This window comes from Semicossyphus pulcher, unplaced genomic scaffold (assembly GCF_022749685.1).
Source record: "Semicossyphus pulcher isolate SPU_LCO1_2020_fin unplaced genomic scaffold, fSemPul1.0.p SCAF_21, whole genome shotgun sequence".
Lineage (NCBI taxonomy): Eukaryota > Metazoa > Chordata > Actinopteri > Labriformes > Labridae > Semicossyphus > Semicossyphus pulcher.
In genome coordinates, this window is record NW_027211695.1 from 21022704 (window position 1) to 21048232 (window position 25529).

The 25529-nt window shown below is 39.8% G+C and overlaps 1 protein-coding gene across 1 annotated transcript; it reads right to left on the bottom strand.

Moving 5' to 3' along the window:
- Nucleotides 1–13839: 13839 nt before the first annotated feature.
- LOC138600459 (uncharacterized) lies at nt 13840–24395 on the bottom strand (the record flags this gene model as incomplete). Its single annotated transcript, XM_069671877.1, has 2 exons — nt 13840–14430; nt 23802–24395. Coding segments are annotated over 2 exons (1185 nt in total), but the record flags the coding sequence as incomplete, so codon positions are not given.
- Between the last annotated feature and the right edge of the window lie 1134 nt (nt 24396–25529).

Consider the following 25529-nt stretch of genomic DNA (forward strand, 5'->3'; position numbering starts at 1 on the left):
ACTAGAGTATTGCTCTCCCCGCCAAAAAAAAACAAACGTATGTATAATACCCTAAATTTGGAACTAAAGGACAGAGTCTACAATTTTGAAAACTTCCAAAAGAACTAAATGTTTTCAGGTCCGGTCAGGACTGCATGAGTTCATAATGACTCCTCACTTCTCTAAAAATGTCCTGCATGTATTTAATTTTAGAAAATACATCAAAACTTTCAAAGTCTGCTGGGCCCATGCTTGGTCAGTTTGTACCTTCGGGTTTTCAATTCAAACAAAAAGGTAGAGGACCCAGGTGCAGACTTTAAGATGAAGGCAAACAAAAGGCAGAACAAATTAAAAGTTCATGGGGGAACAGCAGAATCCAAAAACTAAAAATGAAGCAAAGTCGAAATCTCAGAGAAACACAAGCAATCACGCAAGTAACATATCCACGAGGATCAAAGGTTAGACAAAGGTTAGACAAGCTGACACTGAAAAAGGGGAACAAAGACTAAATAAACTCAGGAGGTGAGACGAATTAGACACAGGTGAAAACAATAAGGGCAGGGCACAGAATCAAACAAGCGGGAAACACACAAAGGCAGGAAGTAAAACAGGAAATGATATTTGCACCCTAAAAAACACATAAAAAACATAACTAAACTAGAACTAAATCATGACAGAAACACGGAAAAAATTAGATACAAAAGTAAGCATGATAACTCAATAACAAATTAGGTGGGAACAATCGGTGGGAGAGTCTAGGCTACATTATTCGCGGTAAGGAATCCGGATATTACAGAAGTAAAAGTGTTAAGACAGTGAAATGGAGCTTTATAGATTCAAACACTTGGTACAGCCTGTCACCTTCATACAAATGTCTGATACCTCTTTGAGGCTAATTGGTTTAGTTTAAATAGAGGGAACATTTTGACTAAAAGTAATGACTCAGAAGTGATGACTTGATGTTTTAAGTTGTCATCGACTAAAATGTGACCAAAACTAAAGCATTTTCATCTACAGACTAAATCTAAAATAGCTGCCAAAACTAACACAGGTCTATAGTTAAAAGTATTTAACTCTGCTTCACAACAACCTTTAAAGCGTACATGAACCATTAACACAGCCTGCACATCTCTTTCACTGTGTGGCTCTTGTATACTTTGTTCCTCATTCAAGAATGAATTACTGGTTCAGCATTCTGGGCGAGTCATTGTGTTTATGAAAAGGACCAGTCTATTTCACAATAAGTCACAAACCACACCCGATGCCTCGTGCTACGAAGGTGGATTTGACAGTTGAGAAAGGTTATAAATCAAATCAAGTGCACACAGTGTCTCATCATCAGTTTCCACCTGAGGAAATAAGATATTAAAATTGTCTAAGTAATCCATGATAACCAACCAGTGTATGTGACAGGTTGTTTTCACTGTTACCTCTGTATGAATTAGGGTTTGTGTGGATGGTAGCAGCAACACCGTCTCCCCATCAACTGTTAACAAAAGAAAATAACATACCTGTCACCTAATGTGTTTTATTTAAAGCCTAGTAGTTTCACAATGAGTTACTGACACTTTCGCTTACTCTGTACAAATAGCGTCTGTTGAGACTTGCCATAGGCCACGGGTTGGATGAGACGCCCCCCTCCAGCCCTTCCATAAGGGACTATCATCTTTATTGCTGAGGGCCAGCTCCTCAGCAGGAATAAACCCCTGTGAAGGAGGCCCCCTCCTGTCTCTCTCATGTAATTTCTTTGTCCTGTTGGCTGCAGGCAAAGCTGTCATTGTACATCATAATTTATACACATATAATCCTACAACAGAGACATTTTGTTTTACTTGTAAGGGATGAAAGTAGACGTACAGTACTTACCGCTTTGAATTCTGTTTTCATGTATGTTTTTTATTTGCTCCCAAGTACGAGTGACACCACCTGGGTTGCATCAGAAAATACGAGTCTCAAAATGTCATACATACATGTAAGCAACGAAGTAATTTAAGTGTAATAAGAATCAGATTGTTCGTGCCCTCATGATGGAGCAGTGATTTTACAAACCTTCACTTACGCATACACACAGTCTGCAATTTTCCTGAGTCGCTTGCTTTTTCCCCGAATTATTAGTTCACTTCCTCATATTCCTGTAACATTATAGTTTGCTCTTTGTTTGTTAAATATGCTGCTATACTACTGGAAGACATCTCCATGTTTGCGATTTGTCATAAAACTGCACATACCGGCCCTTATTTGAGAATGCACTCATGGCTGGATTAGCAAAACATGGGCTGACTCGCCAAGTTCATAGCCAGCCTTGTTATACCTGCTCAGTGTGAATGCTTTGTTAGTTTAATTGAAGCCAGGTAACGATAAGACACTCTGGGTTTGTTGAACTCACTTTGTAGTACAGGCTTCAGGTTAAAGTACTTCATTCTACTTCAAAACAACCACACAACTGCTGTGGTCTACATGAAGGTAATCAGTGCGGATCTAGAATACTTTGTTACTCATTCAATAATGAATAACTGGTTCTGCATTCTAGGCGAGTCACTGTGTTGTTATTACACCGACTGATGCATTCATCCATGCATTTGTGTGTTTATCTATTATTAGTTGTGTCTGTGTGTAGACTAGACGTTAACATAATGTTGTCGCCTTGTTTTTCTAGCTTTCAGTCACCTTATGAACAGAATACTTTTCAATTTTAACTCAGATTACGTTTGGGTGTTGTCACTCTTGACTGATCACAACATACCAACATAATTATATGCTGACTACAATGACTCTGAAATTGTGCGCTGAATGAATAATTTACAGTCTACAGTTAATCTGATTCATGCTCGACTTTCCCTAAATCAGGGTGACTTTCTCAGCACTCTGGTATACATTTTGTACCTTTTTATTAATAAAACAATAGAGTATCAAAAAAATAGGATTTAAAAAATAATAAAAACACACTTCTAACACACCTAATTGTGGTGCGTTATTACAAAAGTTAGAGAGAAAGTCAATTAAATTAATTTATTCATTACCAACCACATCCAAAGAAGCCATAAGATTTAATATCCCATTTAACCTCTCCATCACTTTCATTGGGCATGTCTGATGCCAAATTCTAGAAGAAACTTTATATAACACTTAGTTCCAGCCAAGTCATCTGACTGGATAACAATCACAACATCACTGGGACTTTTACTGTGGCTGTGTCCCAAACCGCATCCGGGCCGATCTAGTATACATCCGGGCATTTCTCGCATACACAAAATTGCATACCATGAGATGGGAACGCATGACAATTTTACGTCACGGTTAGTATTATTAGTATGATTAGTATACGGTTTGGGACACACCCAAAGTGTCAAAATCCCTCCGCCTCAGCCAGGTGTTCTGAATTCTGTTAGTTAACATCACAGCAGACTGTGTATGTCTACATTGATCAAGCTGGTGCCTCTGAATCACACAGCAGACTCTTATTTCACTGGTTGATGATGAACTAAATCATACAAATAAAAGTACATGATAAAAAAACTGCTGATCGATGGTAAGATAACAGAGTGCAGGACAACGTCTGGGTTGCTTGGCAACAGAAGTCCAGTTTCAGTTAAGTTGTGGAACCGGTTGAGTTGGTGGAGCAAAAAGTAATCTGTTGTTGACTGTTAATTTTTACTACTATTTGCAGCTTGTATAACTGTTGTATAAAAGCAATATCACACTCAAGGTCGTGATGTTGTACTGAATATCATCACGGCTGTGATTATTTGCTGCCTCATGCCTGCGACTGAATCACAATCGTGATGATATTCAGTACAACGTCACAACCTTGACTGTGATATTGCTTAGATAATAATACAATATGAATGCTAGATCTATTGTACATTCAGGGATGCCCAAAACATGTGCCCATGTATATAAAAAGGTTACCAGGGCCTATGAAAAGGAGCAGTCTATTCACAGTAAGTCACAAGCCACACCTGGAATGAATAGTGTACTGTGTGTAATGACACTGATGATGAACAGATTAAAGAGAGATGGCTCCCCCTGTAGAAATATGCGGGAATACTTTGGTGCAAAATGTGTTCCTTACTATTCACAAAACAATATGTACACCAGGGATATCACCAAAGGGTATTAAAAGAGGGTGGATTTATACTAAAGCAATACTGAGTCAAACTAATACATTATGTGCATTTAACAGGTTAAGAGTTAGTCGGTTTCTTTTTATGATTGTGGTATTTCTCTATCGTTAAGAGTGTTTGCAAAGTATATATTGCTAGTCAGAAGTGTGTATCACTAGTTGAACATATTTTATAGTCGTTAATTTTAAGTGTACATGCAGGGATGCTGGGAAACATCTCCCCATATGTCTGATGACGATATTTGTTTGATTGATTATTTGATGACTTCACAAGCAAATAATATACAAAAAGGTTACCAGGGCCTATAAAAAGGAGCACTCTTTGTCACAATATGTCACAAGCCGTAACAAAACAGTTTTTCTGCACTGTGTGTCATGAAACTCATCTTTGAGGAGCAGATTTAAAAAGGAGTGACGGCTCCCCCTATGGATAAACTGGGGTTATTATTCTTTGGTTCACATTCGGTTCCTCTTGATTTACAAAACAAAATGTACACCAGGGATATATTTGAGAGATACTAATGGAAAGTGAATCAATGTAATACATTATGTTAAAATAAAGTATAAACACATCTTCATTACAGCTTTTCTTATTACAAACGGTGAACAGGGAGGTTTGGAGTCATTAAATTAGTCTTTAGGGTTAGGTTAGGCTACTTTATTTGTACCTGTATGTAGATTTGGTTTACAGTGAGTGAGTAAAACAAGGTAAATAAACACAAGATAGAAATAAAATGTGCCATTAGAACTTGCTCTCGCCTTACAAGTGCCCTAGAATCTGATAAAGTTTGTGTGACTTGGCCCATAACCCACAAGTTCCTTGGGGCTGCTTGGAGATGATGTAGCTCCAAATATGTATCATCTTGTACTACTTCTGCTCCATTTCAACATCTCCATCAGGCCACCATGGAAACCACAGGAGGTCAGAGTCGTTGTGTGGTACTCTGACCTGACGGAACATTGCTTCAATGTCAGCCATAAAGGCAACAGGTTTCTGGCATAATCCTTTGAGAATGCCAATGAGACTATTGGTCAAGTCTGGACCTTGGAGAAGTTGAGCATTGAGACTCGTGCCTTGGTATCACAACAATTAAATACCCTCAGTTTCTGTTTCTTAAGGTTGTACACCCCCTGGTGTGGTATATAGGTTTACCAAACTGTCTTTGCTCTGGCTTGCCTTAGCTTTTTCACAGGTGACACAGCGAAGCCTTTGTCCAAAATGTTGGCCATGAACATCTTTCTCACAGAATTTTGTCTTTTTATTCAATTTATTTTTTATTGAACACACATTATTCAACACGCCTGTTTAAAGGAAGTTTTTCCTTGTTGGGTCTCTCTCTAAATAACATAAAAAAAAGAGCACAGTCTAGACCTGCTCTTTCTTGCTCATCAAATTTGATTGATTATACAGAACAAACCACATATAGAAGATGTTTCATGCTCATACCTGTTATCCTTTTCATATCTTCTTACAAAATCGTTTTTTTTTTTTAATGTTTTCTATAATAATGTGTTTTGTTGTACATACAAAATCTTCACATATCAAATCCACAGTCCTCATACAATCACCGACTTAAGAGTAACAGTATACATACTTTGTGTCGGACTTGGCACAAACACTGGACAAAAATGTTCAACTCAAGGCCGTAGAGGTTCAACAAAAACTCGACAAAAGAAGTTCAAACAAGCAGGTAGATGTTCAAAAAGTCTTTCACTAGAAATAAATGTTCAAATGCTAGACACACAAAGGCACTGAGACAAACTAGCACAAAGGGGAAGGAACACAGACTAAATACACATGAGGTAATCAGGACAAGAGAAGACAGCTGGGGGTGATTGATAATTAGAAACACCTGGGAACAAGACACCAACAAAATAGGGTTGGGTGGACGTTGATACATGTGGAAGACACCAGAGGGCAGCAGAGGGCATCTCAAAAACACAACATGAAACAAGAAATTCATTGAAATAAGGAAACAACTTTCTCCGTAGAGAATACATTTTTTACTCTGTCTCTCCATTGCATTATTCAAGGGGGCTGTGGTTTCAGCCAGGATTCTGTAATTGTTTGCTTTGCTATTAAAGTGAGTTCTCATTAAGAAAATCGAATCTTTATCATGAATCGTATCGCGAGGTGTACCCAATATGAAAAGAGATGCATCTAATACATTTATACCCAAAGTTCCTTCTGGATATTCTTCCAAAAATATCCTGACCAATCAACAACCCATCCTACATAGCTCAGATGTATTACTATATATTAAAGTAATGGAAATATATGGTTTGTTTAAGTAACGCATTTTGACCTTCCAGTCAAATTCATTTTAATGATTCCTTCTATTTTTGATCTGTTATGATAATGTTTGTCTCCACTTCCCACTTTACTATGACCTCCATATTGTTGTCTTCCAATTCATGTTGTTATGCTTTATAAAATAATCCCTTTTTTAGTCTCATCTTCTTTAAATGACAAAAGTACTTTCTCTAGTTTGGATACTGTTCTACAAATGTTCCCCTATACCCTATGTTTGTGAAGATAGTGCCTTAGTTGTAGAAATCTATACAATCATGTGCTGGTAGATGAAATTCCTTTTTAATTTGTTAAAAAGACATCATGTTTTGTCTACTGAAAACTTGTGCAATACATTAACCATTAAAGAGCAGCTCCAGTCATGTTTTAAGACATATAAAATGCTCTGCTTGAAATAATAAATTGTGTTTGATGTGTTTTTTCTGCAAAGTACGTTTAATTACCTTGTAAAAATCCTCCCAAGGCGTCTCCTCCTTCTCCCTCATTACAAATCCCTGAATCTGCATAGTCCCCGCCCACAATGCACATTTCCAACCACCCCCTCCATCCCGAAAACAAATCTGTGCCATCGTTTAGTGGCAACTTGTTGAAACTTAGCTAGCTTGAAATTTAGTAATTAGAAGTAGTAACGTTAACGTTAATAGTCAGTAGTGAGTTTGCAAAAATGACGATTACGATGGTTACAGCTGGCTCACGCATCGCCGAAGTGGTTGCCATAGGTTACACATAATGATATGCATAGCGTCACCCCGTCCATTAACGGGATTGGCTCTTTAGGTTTGTGACGTCTCAAACCTGCCAATCTGAAAACGTGTTGTTCAGCCTGTCCTTGGTACGCTGCAGTTTAAAAGCAGACAGGCCCAGCCATGGAGATGACATGCTCATGTTGTCCCTGATATGTCTCGTAGCCCATGAGAAACACCACATACAGATGTTTACAAGGTTAAACACTTTTTTTTTAACTGGAGGGGGAAACTTTAAAGTTTCAGCTGAGTGCTTTACCAGTGTAGGCCTTAGGCTTTATGTTTTTGACCTCATCAGTAGTTATAGCAGTCTCTGCTTTAGGATGGAACCTTGTTATTTTTGTATGTCCTGTATTTGTTTTCTGATCAGCATTCTTATTCAACTTAAGACCTGAGCTTTGTTTTTAAATGTCCACTTTAAGAGGGGGATTTGTATTGGCACAAGCTTGTGTGTATACATTTCTCACATCTTTAAAAAGGTTACTCATTCATCATATCCACTGACAGAGGCACAGTGTATGAGGATTTATATTCCTTGATGAAGCTCAACTTAGCAGTGTTAGCAGTATTGATGATCTGGAAGAATGGGAAGGTTTTGCTGATCATTGTGAGAAAACATTTTTAACTTTGGATACACTGTCCTGAGGTCAAATATTACCATTGCATTCATCAGCATCTGTGCCATCCTCTTCCAAAATTATATTTTTTTTATCCATTCACATTTCTGCTTCTCAGCATCATTGTCAGACAATAAAGCTTGCATTTCTTTACACAGTATGACTGAGCGGCTCCGTCACTGACTGCGGGCAGTGCAGACACGGACACACACACCGACACACATGCACATACACACACTAAACTTTCCCTCTCCGTGTCTCTAATCTCCCTGTAAAACTCTCCATTATCCTTCTTCCCCTCTCCGTTTACGTAGCACGTCCAAGTGTGCACACTTGGAAGTTCTATTTATTTATTTTTTTACCTTTACCTTTTACCACACATTTACACAGCTTTATGTTTCCTTACCTCGCGGGACGCTGCCTATTCGCTCCGCCATCTCCCGTCTGAGTTTGGTGGAGAAACAGAGCGCAACATTTCCGGATATTAAATAGAATATACTCACGCCAATTGGTGATCATGTGAGAGCGTTCGTCTTTTTGTTTGTATCCATAAATTTGCCAAATTTGTTGTTTGGGTTTAAAATGATTATTAAAATGTATTAAATCTTATATAAAAAAAGGTGTTAAAAGTTAAAAAACTCCTACCACTGAAAATATGTTGATTGTAAATAATTATATTATTAATAACGCCCAGTGGGAGGGGCTTCAGGTAGGCTATATAAGGTGCCGCCTTGGACGTAAGAAGGAAGTTTGGAAAGATTAAGTATTTTATTTTTTGTTTTTGTTTTATTTTATTTTATTTATTTTATATATACATTTTTATTATAACTTTTTTGGGGATATATAGTAAAGTTAGATATTTGTTCCACACTCTATATCAGTTGGTGGCGGTAATGCACCAAAATGTTGTTTGCTAACCGCCAAGAAAACACAAGAAGAAGGAGGAAGAAGAAGAAGAAGAAGAAGAAGAAGAAGAAGAAGAAGAAGAAGGAAATCTGGAAGTCTGGAGGTAACTGCAAGAAAAACCTATTATTGCATTGCTGCTATTTTTCGTGTTTTTGTGTCAGTCAAGTGAGTTCATGTGGAACTCTTCCATTATTTTCTTGCACTGTACATTTATTATACAGTATTTTTTTTTTAGTTTTTTTTTTACATTTTCACATTTTTTGTAAATACTCACTGCACTTTGGGAGGCTGGTTAAAAATAAATGACACCATCATCGCATTTTTCAACTACGCCTGTGTTTCTCCCAATTGTTTGGAGGAGTTTGAAAGAGAACCCCACTACACACAGCTTTGTAAACTCAAACTCCATTTTCGATTTGACAAGTTCAACATTGCAAACATTTTCCATCAGTTTTATTAAATCATTTTTTTGTTTTGATTAACAACCCCAATTTAGCTTCTCTTCATATTTTAAGCTGATTAAGTTTTTCCATCAGTGCAGTCTCAATGTCACTTTCCAAACTTTGCAATTCCTCAATTTTTCCTTTTATTTAAACAAATGTCACAGGGAAGAATCACAACAGCAAAATCTTTTTTAATTTTCATTTTTAATTATTCCAATTCAATTCCTTTGTAAATATTCCATGATTTGATTTGATTTTCAAGAGTACATGCTTTAAGACCCATTTTTAAGAAAACAGAAGAAGTTAGTTTGGCATATGTATTCATTGTTTCTTTGACACTTGTGAATGACATTTCAAAGAGGCATGGCCAAGAGCGCTTCATTCACTGAGACAAGAGCTGTTGTAAACAATAGGGACTCTTGTATCTTCAACACTCTGGTAAATACATGTTAGGATCAGCTCTGCGGACATAAACGCCAATGAGATTTAGATAACATTAAACTTTGATTTTCTCTTTTGTGTAACTACATAAATACAGGTTTTATAAATGAGAAAACTGACATCGCATATGTCATCATATATATCTATCATATATACCATTGCCCTTCATAAAATTATATCCAATGGCTCAGGGCTGGGATGTGCGGCCCACTTATGAGCTGCATATGATTCCTTCATTTAATGTTGTTGTTGTTGTTGTTGTTGTTTTTTTGCATTAAATGCATTTGGAGATAAGGGAAATGTTCAGTTCTTTTTAAGTAAAATGACCTAATGATTAATCTTTCCTTTTCAAATTTACAAACAGTAATTTCAAGGATGACAAATATTTTTAAAAAGAGCAGTATTAAATCATGCCTTCAAGTGTCTCACTACTGTGTCAAGTGTCAAACTACTTGTTTGACAAGAAACAAGACAGCATTAAATACTGTGACTATGTTAAATGCTGCCATAGTACAGAGCTCAGTGAAAGAAGATGCATATAAACATTAAAAGTGCAATAGTGAAAAAATATTCTGACAATACAGTGGAAGGAAAGTTTTGTAACATTGATTTGCTTATATTTTACGTGGTTATACACTGGACAATATTTTTTTATAGAAGTCTGTGTTCTGTCTGGCCCAAGATTCCAGATGTTCCCAAACAAAAAACATTTTCAGTTTTGACAGACATACCCGAAAGCCTATCATTAAAGTGACTGGTCATTTTAAACTCCATACAGCACTCAAATCATTCTTGAGTCTTGGATTTTTCTTGTCTTGGATTTTTAACAGCAAAGTCCTTTTTGGTACCAGTAATGACAGACATGTTTTGATTGAAATCTGAATGGAATCAGCACTGATGCTATTGCTGGTTTGACAGTAGCCATGACAACAGTACTAGGCAGAACGCAGTGATGAGACTGAACTTGAGACTTACTCCACTTGAGGCTGTAAATGAGAAAATGAAAGAAAACAGTTTCAGTAACAGTTGTGCAGTGTTTGAAATTTTTCATCAAAAAGTACTTGATATTGCTTACTTATGCCATTTACTGTGATGGCAGTTCCTTCTATGTCAAATCCAACGACTTCTGGAGCTGCATTGAGTAAAACACTCGCAATCTGAGTGTTAGTAGGAACAGATGTGCTATCAAAGTGAAGCTTCATGTGGTTGACGATTGATCCACTTCTGCAAAGGAAGAAACAAATAATATTGTTTCAGATATCTTATTTAGGCCCCTTCTCTTAAAATATAAATCTACTTAAAAACTTACCTGAATGCCACCACTTCCAAGAACTTGAATGAGGACGGGAATGCCCTTTGGAACCTAGGTTGAAGCTGCAGAAACAGAAAGTAAATCGTATTTAATTTTTTTCCCCCTTTACTTTTGCTGTAGAAAAGTGAACTGTGTATTAGTGTTGTAGTTCTTACAAAGAGAAATTCAAATTCTATTTTAAAACTGGTATGGTAAGGGACATCACAAATATGTCTGTGTATTTTATGATTTCAATCATCATTACTCTAACTGGATGCAAAAGATCCTGCTTCCAATGCAGCAAATGATTTGCTTGAGAATCACAAGGATGAGGCAGTCTACACAAAGCTGTAGCTTATGCATAAAAAGTTAGTTTATAAGTTTGCCGTATTACAATGTGAGCCAAAGTTATTTAAGTGGGGGCAATCTGATAAAATAAGTCAGTAGATGTACAAGCAGATTTTCTTAAAAAGTCTGAGACTTACCTGCTCTTTAATCATTGAAGCTCGGTTTATAAAAGTTGAAGATGATGTATTCAGCAATTCTATTGAAAACTGTTGTAGAAGAGATCTGAATGTAACGGTTATTGTTGTGATTCCGTCAGTTGTAGGTGCAACAATTGTAGGACTAGCAGTTGTACGATTTGTAGTTGTAGGTCCAATAGTTATAGGATTGGCAGGTGCATGTGCTGCAGTTGCAGATGCACCAGCTACTGGTGTGGTAGTTTTAGGATTTGTAGTTCCAGGTGTTTTTGTTGTTTTGATTGCAGCTGGAGTGGTTGATTTTAAAGCAGCTGTTGTTGTTGGAGCAGCAGCAGCAATTGTAGTGAGAGCAGTGGTTGCTGTTATAGCAGCTGTTGTTATTTTTGCCATGGTTGTTGTTTCAGCTGTTGTAGTTGTTGTAGCAGATGTAGTTCTTGTTGTAGCAGATGTAGTTGTTTCTGCAACAGTGGTTGTTTTTGGTGTTGCACTGGTTGTTTCCAAAGTAGTTGTTCTTCCACCAGCTGTTGTATGTTTCACAGTGGCTGTTGATTTTGCAGCTGTTGTAGTTGCTACTGCAGTGCTTGTTGTTGAAGTTTTTGATGCTGCAGCACTTGTTGTTGCAACAGCTGTTGTTGTTGGAGCAGCTGTGGTAGTTGTTGTGGCAGCAGGTGTTGTAGCAGGTCTGGTTGTTGTTGGCACAGTGGTTGTTGTTTGTTCAGCTCTTGTGATAGATGTTTCAGTGGTTGTTGTAGAATATGTAGTTGTTGGAGCAGTGGATGTTGGAGTAGCTGTGATAGTTGTTGTAGCACCTGTGGTTGTTGTTGGACCAGTGGTTGTTGTTTGTGCAGCTGTTCTTGTTGTCGCAGACATAGCTGATGCAACAGTGGTTGTTTTTGGTTTTGCATTGGTTGTTGCCAAAGTTGTTGTTCTTCCACCAGCTGTTTTATCTTCCACAGTGGTTGTTGACTTTGCAGCGGTTGTAGTTGTTCCTGCAGTGGTTGTTGTTGAAGTTGTTGTTACTGCAGCACTTGTTGTTGGAACAGCTGTTGTTGGAGTAGCTGTGGTAGTTGTTGTAGCCCCTGTTGTTAAGGCAGCTGTGGTTGTTGTTTGAGCAGTGGTTGTTGTTTGAGCAGCTGTTGTAGTTGATGTTTCGGTAGTTGTTGTGGAAGATCTAGTTGTTGGAGCAGTTGTTGATTTTTCAGTGGTTGTTGCTCCAGCGGCTGCTGTTGTTGTTGTAGTAGATGTAGTTGTTTCTGCAACATTGGTTGCTTTTGGTTTTGTAGTGGTTGTTTCCAAAGTAGTTGTTCTTCCACCAGCTTTTGTAATTTCTGCTGAATTTTCAGCTGTTGTAGTTGGAACTGCAGTGGTTGTTGTTGAAGTTGTTGTTGCTGCAGCTGTTGTTGTTGGAACAACTGTTGTTGTTGGAGAAGCTGTAGTAGTTGTTGGAGTAGCTGTTGTTGTTGTTGAACCTGCTGTGGTTGTTGGAGCAGTGGTTGTTGTTTGTGCAGCTGTTGTAGTTGATGTTTCAGTGTTTGTTGTAGAAGATGTAGTTGTTGGAGCAGTTGTTGTTGATTTTCCAGTGATTGTTGTTCCAGCAGCTGCTGTTGTTGTTGTAGTAGATGCAGTTGTTTCTGCAACAGTGGTTGTTTCTGGTTTTGCAGTGGTTGTTTCCAAAGTAGTTGTACTTTCCCCAGTTGTTGTATGTTCCACAGTGGCTATTGATTCTGCAGCTGTTAGAGTTGGTACTGCAGTGCTTGTTCCAGCAGTTGTTGTTGTTGAAGCAGATGTGCTTGTTTCTGCAACAGTGGTTGTTGCCAAAGTAGTTGTTCTTCCACCAGCATTTATATCTTCTGCTGACTTTGCAGCTGTTGTAGTTGGCACTGCAGTGGTTGTTGATGAAGTTGTTGTTGTTGCTCCAGCACTTGTTGTTGGAACAGCCGTTGTTGTTGGAGCAGCTGTTGTAGTTGATGTTTCAGTGGTTGTTGTTCCAGCAGCTGCTGTTGGAGCAGATATAGTTGTTTCTCCAACAGTGGTTGTTTTTGGTTGTGCAGTGGTTGTTGCCAAAGTAGTTGTTCTTCCTCCAGCTTTTGTATTTTCTGCTGACTTGGTTGGTACTGCAGTGGTTGATGTTGAAGTTGTTGTTGCTGTACCACTTGTTGTTGGAACACCTGTTGTTGTTAGGGCAGATGTGGTAGTTGTTGTAGCAGCTGTTGTTGCTTTTGAACCAGCTGTGGTTGTTGATGTAATTGTTAGAGCGGTTGTTGTTGTTGTTGAGTTTTCAGTTGTTGTTGTTCCAGCAGCTGTTGTTGTTGTAGCAGATGTAGTTAGTGGAGCACTTATTGTTGGAGCAGCTGTGGAAGGTGTTGTAGCAGCTGTGCTTGTTCTTGAACCAGCTGTGGTTGTTGGAGCAGTGGTTGTTGTTTGTGCAAGTGTTGTTGTTTGTGCAGCTGATGTAGTTGATGTTTCGGTGGTTGTTGTAGAAGATGTAGATGTTGTTGATTTTTCAGGGGTTGTTGTTGTTCCAGCAGTTGCTGTTGTAGTTGTAGCAGGTGTAGTTGTTACTGCAACAGTGGTTGTTTTTGGTTTTGCAGTGGTTGTTTCCAAAGTAGTTGTTCTTCCACCAGCTGTTGTATGTTCCACATTGGCTGTTGATTCTGCAGCTGTTGTAGTTGGTACTGCAGTGCTTGTTCCAGCAATTGTGGTTGTTGAAGCAGATGTGCTTGTTTCGGCAACAGTGGTTGTTGCCAAAGTAGTTGTTCTTCCACCAGCTTTTATATCTTCTGCTGACTTTGCAGCTGTTGTAGTTGGCAATGCAGTGGTTGTTGATGAAGTTGTTGTTGTTGCTCCAGCACTTGTTATTGGAACAGCCGTTGTTGTTGGAGCAGCTGACGTAGTTGATGTTTGAGTGGTTGTTGTTCCAGCAGCTGCTGTTGTAGCAGATGTAGTTGTTTCTCCAAGAGTGTTTGTTTTTGGTTGTGCAGTGGTTGTTGCCAAAGAGGTTGTTCTTCCTCCAGCTTTTGTATTTTCTGCTGACTTTGCAGCTGTTGTAGTTGGTACTGCAGTGGTTGTTGTTGAAGTTGTTGTTCTTGCAGCACTTGTGGTTGGAACAGCTGTTGTTGTTGGAGCAGCTGTTGTAGTTGATGTTTCAGTGGTTGTTGTTCCAGCAGCAGTTGTTGTAGCAGATGTAGTTGTTTCTCCATCAGTGGTTGTTTTTGGTTTTGCAGTGGCTGTTGCCAAAGTAGTTATTCTTCCTCCAGCTGTTGTGGGTTCCACATTAGGTGTTGATTCTGCAGCTGTTGTAGTTGGTACTGCAGTGGTTGTTGTTGCAGCAGCACTTGTTGTTGGAACAGCTGTTGTTGTTGGAGAAGCTGTAGTAGTTGTGGTAGCAGCTGTTGTTGTTGGAGCAGATGTGGTAGTTGTTGTAGCAGCTGTTTTTGTTCGTGAACCAGCTGTGGTTGTTGTTGATTTTTCAGTGGTGGTTGTTCCAGCAGGTGTTGTTGTTGTAGCAGATGTAGTTTTTTGAGCAAGTGTTGTTTGTGCAACTGTCGTAGTTGATTTTTTGGTGGTTGCTGTAGAAGATGTTGTTGTTGTAGCAGATGTAGTGGTTGGAACATTTGTCGTTTGTGCAGCTGTTGTAGGTGATGTTTCGGTGGTTGTCGAAGATGTAGTTGTTGGAGCAGATGATGTTGTTGATTTTTCATTGGTTGTTGTTAAAGCAGCTGTTGTTGTAGCAAATGTAGTTTTTGGAGCAGTTGTTGTTTGTGCAGCTGTTGTAGTTGATGTTTCGGTGGTTGTCGAAGATGTAGTTGTTGGAGCAGTTGATGTTGATTTTTCAGTGGTTGTTGTTCCAGCAGCTGTTGTTGTTGTAGCAAATGTAGTTTTTGGAGCAGGTGTTGGTTGTGCAGCTGTTGTTGATTTTCCAGTAGTTGTTTTTCCAACACTTGTTGTTGGAACAGCTGTTGTTGTTGGAGCAGCTGTTGTAGTTGATGTTTCAGTGGTTGTTGTTCCAGCAGCTGCTGTTCTAGCAGATGTAGTTGTTTGTGCAACAGTGGTTGTTTTTGGTTTTGCAGTGGTTGTTTCAAAAGTAGTTGTTCTTCCACCAGCTGTTGTAGGTTCCACATTGGGTGTTGATTCTGCAGCTGTTGTAATTGGTACTGCAGTGCTTGTTGTTGAAGTTGTTGATGCTGCAAGACTTGCTGTTGGAGCAGCTGTGGTAGGTGTTGTAGCAGCTGTGCTTGTTCTTGAACCAGCTGTGGTTGTTGGAGCAGTGGTTGTTGTTTGTGCAAGTGTTGTTGTTTGTTCAGCTGTTGTAGTTGATGTTTCGGTGGTTGTTGTAGAAGATGTAGATGTTGTTGATTTTTCAGGGGCTGTTGTTGTTCCAGCAGCAGCTGTTGTTGTTGTAGCAGATGTAGTTGTTGGAGCAGTTGTTGTTTGTGCAGCTGTTGTATTGGATGTTTCGGTGGTTTTCGAAGATGTAGTTGTTGGAGCAGTTGTTGTAGTTGATTTTTCAATGGTTGTTGTTCCAGCATCTGTTGTTGTTGTAGCAGATGTAAATGTTGGAGCAGCTGTGGTAGTTGATTTTTCGGTGGTTGTTGTAGAAGATGTAGTTGTTGGAGCAGTTGTTGTTGATTTTTCAGTGGTTGTTGTTCCAGCAGCTTTTATCGTGGTAGCAGATGTAGTTGTTTGTGCAACAGTGGTTGTTTTTGGTTTTGCAGTGGTTGTTTCCAAAGTAGTTGTTCTTCCACCAACTGTTGTAAGTTCCACATTGGCTGTTGATTCTGCAGCTGCTGTAGTTGATGCTGCAGCACTTGTTGTTGGAACAGCTGTTGTTGTTGGAGAAGCTGTAGTAGTTGTTGTAGCAGCTGTTGTTGTTGGAGCAAATGTGGTACTTGTGGCAGCTGTTTTTGTTCGTGATCCAGCTGTGGCTGTTGGGGCAGTGGTTGTTGTTGATTTTTCAGTGGTTATTGTTCCAGCAGGTGTTGTTGTTGTACCAGATGTAGTTGTTTGAGCAAGTGTTGTTTGTGCAACTGTTGTAGTTGATGTTTCGGTGGTTGTTGTAGAAGATGTAGTTGTTTCTGCAACAGTGGTTGTTTTTGGTTGTGCAGTGGTTGTTGCCAAAGTAGTTGTTCTTTCACCAGCTTTTGTATTTTCTGCTAACTTTGCAGCTGTCGTAGTTGGTACTGCAGTGGTTGTTGTTGCTGAAGTTGTTGTTGCTGCAGCACTTGTTGTTGGAACAGCTGTTGTTGTTGGAACAGCTGTTGTTGGAGCAGCTGTGGTAGTTGTTGTAGCAGCTGTTTTTGTTCTTGAACCAGCTGTGGTTGTTGGAGCAGTGGTTGTTGTTGATTTTTCAGTGGTTGTTGTTCCAGCAGCTGTTGTTGTTGTAGCAGATGTAGTTTTTTGAGCAAGTGTTGTTTGTGCAACTGTTGTAGTTGATTTTTCGGTGGTTGTTGTAGAAGATGTAGTTGTTGGAGCAGTTGTTGTTGATTTTTCAGTGGTTGTTGTTCCAGCAGCTGCTGTTGTTGTTGAAGCAGATGTAGTTGTTTCTGCAACAGTGCTTGTTTTTGGTTGTGCAGTGGTTGTTGCCAAAGTAGTTGTTCTTTCACCAGCTTTTGTATTTTCTGCTAACTTTGCAGCTGTTGTCGTTGGCACTGCAGTGGTTGTTGTTGTTGAAGTTGTTGTTGCTGCAGCACTTGATGTTGGAACAGCTGTTGTTGTTGGAGCAGCTGTGGTAGTTGTTGTAGCAGCTGTTTTTGTTCTTGAACCAGCTGTGGTTGTTGGAGCAGTGGTTGTTGTTGATTTTTCAGTGGTTGTTGTAGCAGATGTAGTTGTTGGAGCAAGTGTTGTTTGTGCATGTGTTGTTGTTGTTTTTGCAGCTGTTGTAGTTGATGTTTCGGTGGTTGTTGTTCCAGTAGGTGTTGTTGTTGTAGCAGATGTAGTGGTTGGAGCAAGTGGTGTTTGTGCAACTGTTGTAGTGGATGTTTCGGTGGTTGTCGAAGATGTAGTTGTTGGAGCAGTTGATGTTGTTGTAGCAGATGTAGTTGTTTCTCCAACAGTGGTTGTTTTTGGTGTTGCAGTGGTTGTTGCCAAAGTAGTTTTTCTTCCTCCAGCTTTTGTGTTTTCTGCTGACTTTGCAGCTGTTGTAGTTGGTACTGCAGTGGTTGTTGTTGCTGCAGCACTTGTTGTTGGAACAGCTGTTGTTGTTGGAGAAGCTGTAGTTGTTGTTGTAGCAGCTGTTGTTGTTGGAGCAGATCTGGTAGTTGTTGTAGCAGCTGTTTTTGTTCGTGAACTAGCTGTGGTTGTTTGGGCAGTGGTTGTTTTTGATTTTTCAGTGGTTCTTGTTCCAGCAGGTGTTCTTGTTGTAGCAGATGTAGCTGTTGGAGCAACTGTTGTTTGTGCAACTGTTGTAGTGGATTTTTCAGGGGTATTTGTAGAAGATGTAGTTGTTGGAGCAGTTGTTGTTGATTTTTCAGTGGTTGTTGTTCCAGCAGATGTTGTTGTTGTAGCAGATGTAGTTGTTGGAGCAGTTGTTGTTTGTGCAGCTGTTGTTGTTGATGTTCCGGTGGTTTTTGTAGAAGATGTAGTTGTAGGAGCAGTTGTTGTTGTTGATTTTTCAGTCGTTGTTGTTTCAGCAGCTGTTGTTGTTGTAGAAGATGTATTTGTTGGAGCAGTTGTTGTTGTTGATTTTTCAGTGGTTGTTGTTCCAGCAGCTGCTGTTGTTGTTGAAGCAGATGTAGTTGTTTCTGCAACAGTGGTTGTTTTTGGTTGTGCAGTGGTTGTTGCCAAAGTAGTTGTTCTTTCACCAGCTTTTGTATTTTCTGCTAACTTTGCAGCTGTCGTAGTTGGTACTGCAGTGGTTGTTGTTGCTGAAGTTGTTGTTGCTGCAGCACTTGTTGTTGGAACAGCTGTTGTTGTTGGAACAGCTGTTGTTGTTGGAGCAGCTGTGGTTGTTGTTGTAGCAGCTGTTTTTGTTCTTGAACCAGCTGTGGTTGTTGGAGCAGTGGTTGTTGTTGATTTTTCAGTGGTTGTTGTTCCAACAGCTGTTGTTGTTGTAGCAGATGTAGTTGTTGGAGCAAGTGTTGTTTGTGCATGTGTTGTTGTTGTTTTTGCAGCTGTTGTAGTTGATGTTTCGGTGGTTGTTGTTCCAGTAGGTGTTGTTGTTGTAGCAGATGTAGTTGTTGGAGCAAGTGGTGTTTGTGCAACTGTTGTAGTGGATGTTTCGTTGGTTGTCGAAGATGTAGTTGTTGGAGCAGTTGATGTTGTTGTAGCAGATGTAGTTGTTGGAACAGTTGTTGTTTTTGCAACTGTTGTTGTTGATGTTTCGGTGGTTGTTGTAGAAGATGTAGTTGTTGGAGCAACTGTTGTTTGTGCAACTGTTGTAGTGGATTTTTCAGGGGTATTTGTAGAAGATGTAGTTGTTGGAGCAGTTGTTGTTAATTTTTCAGTGGTTGTTGTTCCAGCAGATGTTGTTGTTGTAGCAGATGTAGTTTTTGGAACAGTTGTTGTTTGTGCAGCTGTTGTAGTGGATGTTTCGTTGGTTGTTGTCAAAGATGTAGTTGTTGGAGCAGTTCTTGTTGATTTTTCGGTGGTTGTTGTTCCAGCAGCTGTTGTTGTTGTTGTAGCAGATGTAGTTGTTGGAGCAGTTGTTGTTTGTGCAGCTGTTGTTGTTGATGTTTCGGTGGTTGTTGTAGAAGATGTAGTTGTTGGAGCAGTTGTTGTTGATTTTTCAGTGGTTGTTGTTCCAGCAGCTGTTGCTGTTGTAGCAGATGTAGTTGTTGGAGCAGTTGTTGTCGTTAATTTTTCAGTGTTTGTTGTTCCAGCAGCTGATGTTGGTGTTGTAGCAGATGTAATTGTTGTTTGTGAAGCTGTTGTTGTTGATGTTTCGGAGGTTGTTGTCAAAAATGTAGTTGTTGGAGCAGTTGTTGTTGATATTTCAGTGGTTGTTGTTGAAGTTGTTGTTGCTGCAGCACTTGTTGTTAGAACAGCTGTTGTTGTTGGAGCAGCTGTGGTACTTGTTGTTCCAGCTGATTTTGTTCTTGAACCAGCTGTGGTTGTTGGAGCAGTGGTTGTTGTTCCAGCAGCTGTTGTTGTTGTAGCAGATGTAGTTGTTGGAGCAGCTGTTGTATTTGATGTTTCAGTGGTTGTTGGAGCAACTGTTGTTGTTGATTTTTTAATGGTTGTTGTTCCAGCAGCTGTTGTTGTTGTTGTAGAAGATGTAGTTGTTGGAGCAGTTGTTGTTGTTGATTTTTCAGTGGTTGTTGTTCCAGCAGCTGCTGTTGTTTTTAAAGCAGATGTAGTTGTTGGAGCAGCTGCTGTAGTTGATGTTTCAGTGGTTGTTGTTCCAGCAGCAGATGTAGTTGTTGGAACAGTTGTTGTTTGTGCAGCTGTTGTAGTTGATGTTTCGGTGGTTGTTGTCAAAGATGTAGTTGTTGGAGCAGTTGTTGTTGATTTTTCAGTTGTTCTTGTTCCAGCAGCTGTTGTTGTTGTTGTAGAAGATGTAGTTGTTGGACCAGTTGTTGTTGTTGATTTTTCAGTGGTTGTTGTTCCAGCAGCTGCTGTTGTTATTGAAGCAGATGTAGTTGTTTCTGCAACAGTGGTTGTTTTTGGTTGTGCAGTGGTTGTTGCCAAAGTAGTTGTTCTTTCACCAGCTTTTCTATTTTCTGCTGTCTTTGCAGCTGTCGTAGTTGGTACTGCAGTTGTTGTTTTTGTTCTTGAACGAGCTGTGGTTGTTGGATCAGTGGTTGTTGTTCCAGCAGCTGTTGTTGTTGTAGCAGATGTAGTTGTTGGAGCAGCTGTTGTACTTGATGTTTCAGTGGTTGTTGGAGCAGTTGTTGTTGATTTTGCAGTGGTTGTTGTTCCAGCAGCTGTTGTTGTAGCAGATGTACTTGTTGGAGCAGTTGTTGTTTGTGCAGCTGTTGTTGTTGATGTTTCGGTGGTTGTTGTAGAAGATGTAGTTGTTGGAGCAGTTGTTGTTGTTGATTTTTCAGTGGTTGTTGTTCCAGCAGCTGCTGTTGTTGTAGCAGATGTAGTTGTTGGAGCAGCTGTTGTAGTTGATGTTTCAGTGGTTGTTGGAGCAATTGTTGTTGTTGGAGCAGTTGTTGTTGTTAATTTTTCAGTGGTATTTGTTCCAGCAGCTGTTGTTGTTGTAGAATATGTAGTTGTTGGAACAGTTGTTGTTTGTGCAGCTGTTGTACTTGATGTTTCGGTGGTTGTTGTCAAAGATGTAGTTGTTGGAGCAGTTGTTGTTGATTTTTCAGTGGTTGTTGTTCCAGCGGCTGTTGTTGTTGTTGTAGCAGATGTAGTTGTTGGAACAGTTGTTGTTTGTGCAGCTGTTGTACTTGATGTTTCGGTGGTTGTTGTCAAAGATGTAGTTGTTGGAGCAGTTGTTGATTTTTCAGTGGTTGTTGTTCCAGCAGTTGTTGTTGTTGTTGTAGCAGATGTAGTTGTTGGAGCAGTTGTTGTTTGTGCAGCTGTTGTTGTTAATGTTTCAGTGGTTGTTGTAGAAGATGTAGTTGTTGGAACAGTTGTTGTTTGTGCAGCTGTTGTACTTGATGTTTCGGTGGTTGTTGTCAAAGATGTAGTTGTTGGAGCAGTTGTTGTTGTTGATTTTTCAGTGGTTGTTTTTCCAGCAGCTGCTGTTGTTGTTGAAGCAGATGTAGTTGTTTCTGCAACGGTGGTTGTTTTTGGTTGTGCAGTGGTTGTTGTTGCTGCAGCACTTGTTGTTGGAACAGCTGTTGTTGTTGGAGAAGCTGTAGTTGTTGTTGTAGCAGCTGTTGTTGTTGGAGCAGATCTGGTAGTTGTTGTAGCAGCTGTTTTTGTTCGTGAACTAGCTGTGGTTGTTTGGGCAGTGGTTGTTTTTGATTTTTCAGTGGTTCTTGTTCCAGCAGGTGTTCTTGTTGTAGCAGATGTAGCTGTTGGAGCAACTGTTGTTTGTGCAACTGTTGTAGTGGATTTTTCAGGGGTATTTGTAGAAGATGTAGTTGTTGGAGCAGTTGTTGTTGATTTTTCAGTGGTTGTTGTTCCAGCAGATGTTGTTGTTGTAGCAGATGTAGTTGTTGGAGCAGTTGTTGTTTGTGCAGCTGTTGTTGTTGATGTTCCGGTGGTTTTTGTAGAAGATGTAGTTGTAGGAGCAGTTGTTGTTGTTGATTTTTCAGTCGTTGTTGTTTCAGCAGCTGTTGTTGTTGTAGAAGATGTATTTGTTGGAGCAGTTGTTGTTGTTGATTTTTCAGTGGTTGTTGTTCCAGCAGCTGCTGTTGTTGTTGAAGCAGATGTAGTTGTTTCTGCAACAGTGGTTGTTTTTGGTTGTGCAGTGGTTGTTGCCAAAGTAGTTGTTCTTTCACCAGCTTTTGTATTTTCTGCTAACTTTGCAGCTGTCGTAGTTGGTACTGCAGTGGTTGTTGTTGCTGAAGTTGTTGTTGCTGCAGCACTTGTTGTTGGAACAGCTGTTGTTGTTGGAACAGCTGTTGTTGTTGGAGCAGCTGTGGTTGTTGTTGTAGCAGCTGTTTTTGTTCTTGAACCAGCTGTGGTTGTTGGAGCAGTGGTTGTTGTTGATTTTTCAGTGGTTGTTGTTCCAACAGCTGTTGTTGTTGTAGCAGATGTAGTTGTTGGAGCAAGTGTTGTTTGTGCATGTGTTGTTGTTGTTTTTGCAGCTGTTGTAGTTGATGTTTCGGTGGTTGTTGTTCCAGTAGGTGTTGTTGTTGTAGCAGATGTAGTTGTTGGAGCAAGTGGTGTTTGTGCAACTGTTGTAGTGGATGTTTCGTTGGTTGTCGAAGATGTAGTTGTTGGAGCAGTTGATGTTGTTGTAGCAGATGTAGTTGTTGGAACAGTTGTTGTTTTTGCAACTGTTGTTGTTGATGTTTCGGTGGTTGTTGTAGAAGATGTAGTTGTTGGAGCAACTGTTGTTTGTGCAACTGTTGTAGTGGATTTTTCAGGGGTATTTGTAGAAGATGTAGTTGTTGGAGCAGTTGTTGTTAATTTTTCAGTGGTTGTTGTTCCAGCAGATGTTGTTGTTGTAGCAGATGTAGTTTTTGGAACAGTTGTTGTTTGTGCAGCTGTTGTAGTGGATGTTTCGTTGGTTGTTGTCAAAGATGTAGTTGTTGGAGCAGTTCTTGTTGATTTTTCGGTGGTTGTTGTTCCAGCAGCTGTTGTTGTTGTTGTAGCAGATGTAGTTGTTGGAGCAGTTGTTGTTTGTGCAGCTGTTGTTGTTGATGTTTCGGTGGTTGTTGTAGAAGATGTAGTTGTTGGAGCAGTTGTTGTTGATTTTTCAGTGGTTGTTGTTCCAGCAGCTGTTGCTGTTGTAGCAGATGTAGTTGTTGGAGCAGTTGTTGTCGTTAATTTTTCAGTGTTTGTTGTTCCAGCAGCTGATGTTGGTGTTGTAGCAGATGTAATTGTTGTTTGTGAAGCTGTTGTTGTTGATGTTTCGGAGGTTGTTGTCAAAAATGTAGTTGTTGGAGCAGTTGTTGTTGATATTTCAGTGGTTGTTGTTGAAGTTGTTGTTGCTGCAGCACTTGTTGTTAGAACAGCTGTTGTTGTTGGAGCAGCTGTGGTACTTGTTGTTCCAGCTGATTTTGTTCTTGAACCAGCTGTGGTTGTTGGAGCAGTGGTTGTTGTTCCAGCAGCTGTTGTTGTTGTAGCAGATGTAGTTGTTGGAGCAGCTGTTGTATTTGATGTTTCAGTGGTTGTTGGAGCAACTGTTGTTGTTGATTTTTTAATGGTTGTTGTTCCAGCAGCTGTTGTTGTTGTTGTAGAAGATGTAGTTGTTGGAGCAGTTGTTGTTGTTGATTTTTCAGTGGTTGTTGTTCCAGCAGCTGCTGTTGTTTTTAAAGCAGATGTAGTTGTTGGAGCAGCTGCTGTAGTTGATGTTTCAGTGGTTGTTGTTCCAGCAGCAGATGTAGTTGTTGGAACAGTTGTTGTTTGTGCAGCTGTTGTAGTTGATGTTTCGGTGGTTGTTGTCAAAGATGTAGTTGTTGGAGCAGTTGTTGTTGATTTTTCAGTTGTTCTTGTTCCAGCAGCTGTTGTTGTTGTTGTAGAAGATGTAGTTGTTGGACCAGTTGTTGTTGTTGATTTTTCAGTGGTTGTTGTTCCAGCAGCTGCTGTTGTTATTGAAGCAGATGTAGTTGTTTCTGCAACAGTGGTTGTTTTTGGTTGTGCAGTGGTTGTTGCCAAAGTAGTTGTTCTTTCACCAGCTTTTCTATTTTCTGCTGTCTTTGCAGCTGTCGTAGTTGGTACTGCAGTTGTTGTTTTTGTTCTTGAACGAGCTGTGGTTGTTGGATCAGTGGTTGTTGTTCCAGCAGCTGTTGTTGTTGTAGCAGATGTAGTTGTTGGAGCAGCTGTTGTACTTGATGTTTCAGTGGTTGTTGGAGCAGTTGTTGTTGATTTTGCAGTGGTTGTTGTTCCAGCAGCTGTTGTTGTAGCAGATGTACTTGTTGGAGCAGTTGTTGTTTGTGCAGCTGTTGTTGTTGATGTTTCGGTGGTTGTTGTAGAAGATGTAGTTGTTGGAGCAGTTGTTGTTGTTGATTTTTCAGTGGTTGTTGTTCCAGCAGCTGCTGTTGTTGTAGCAGATGTAGTTGTTGGAGCAGCTGTTGTAGTTGATGTTTCAGTGGTTGTTGGAGCAATTGTTGTTGTTGGAGCAGTTGTTGTTGTTAATTTTTCAGTGGTATTTGTTCCAGCAGCTGTTGTTGTTGTAGAATATGTAGTTGTTGGAACAGTTGTTGTTTGTGCAGCTGTTGTACTTGATGTTTCGGTGGTTGTTGTCAAAGATGTAGTTGTTGGAGCAGTTGTTGTTGATTTTTCAGTGGTTGTTGTTCCAGCGGCTGTTGTTGTTGTTGTAGCAGATGTAGTTGTTGGAACAGTTGTTGTTTGTGCAGCTGTTGTACTTGATGTTTCGGTGGTTGTTGTCAAAGATGTAGTTGTTGGAGCAGTTGTTGATTTTTCAGTGGTTGTTGTTCCAGCAGTTGTTGTTGTTGTTGTAGCAGATGTAGTTGTTGGAGCAGTTGTTGTTTGTGCAGCTGTTGTTGTTAATGTTTCAGTGGTTGTTGTAGAAGATGTAGTTGTTGGAACAGTTGTTGTTTGTGCAGCTGTTGTACTTGATGTTTCGGTGGTTGTTGTCAAAGATGTAGTTGTTGGAGCAGTTGTTGTTGTTGATTTTTCAGTGGTTGTTTTTCCAGCAGCTGCTGTTGTTGTTGAAGCAGATGTAGTTGTTTCTGCAACGGTGGTTGTTTTTGGTTGTGCAGTGGTTGTTGCCAAAGTAGTTGTTCTTTCACCAGCTTTTGTATTTTCTGCTGACTTTGCAGCTGTCATAGTTGGTACTGCAGTTGTTGGTGTTGTTGTTGAAGTTGTTGTTGCTGCAGCACTTGTTGTTGGAACAGCTGTTGTTGTTGGAGCAGCTGTGGTACTTGTTGTAGCAGCTGTTTTTGTTCTCGAACCAGCTGTGGATGTTGGAGAAGTGGTTGTTGTTCTAGCAGCTGTTGTTGTTGTAGCAGATGTAGTTGTTGGAGCAGCTGTTGTAGTTGATGTTTCAGTGGTTGTTGGAGCAATTGTTGTTGTTGGAACAGTTGTTGTTTGTGCAGCTGTTGTTGTTGATGTTTCGGTGATTGTTGTAGAAGATGTAGTTGTTGGAGCAGTTGTTGTTGTTGATTTTGCAGTGGTTGTTGTTCCAGCAGCTGTTGTTGTTCCAGCAGCTGTTGTTGTTGTAGCAGATGTAGTTGTTGGAACAGTTGTTGTTTGTGCAGCTGTTGTACTTGATGTTTCGGTGGTTGTTGTCAAAGATGTAGTTGTTGGAGCAGTTGTTGTTGATTTTGCAGTGGTTGTTGTTCCAGCAGCTGTTGTTGTTCCAGCAGCTGTTGTTGTTGTAGCAGACGTAGTTGTTGGAACAGTTGTTGTTTGTGCAGCTGTTGTTGTTGATGTTTCGGTGGTTGTTGTCAAAGATGTAGTTGTTGGAGCAGTTGTTGTTGATTTTTCAGTGGTTGTTGTTCCAGCAGCTGTTGTTGTTGTTGTTGTAGCAGATGTAGTTGTTGGAGCAGTTGTTGTTTGTGCAGCTGTTGTTGTTGATTTTTCAGTGGTTGTTGTAGAAGATGTAGTTGTTTGAGCAGTTGTTGTTGTTGATTTTTCAGTGGTTGTTATTCCAGCAGTTGCTGTTGTTGTTGAAGCAGATGTAGTTGTTTCTGCAACAGTGGTTGTTTTTGGTTGTGCAGTGGT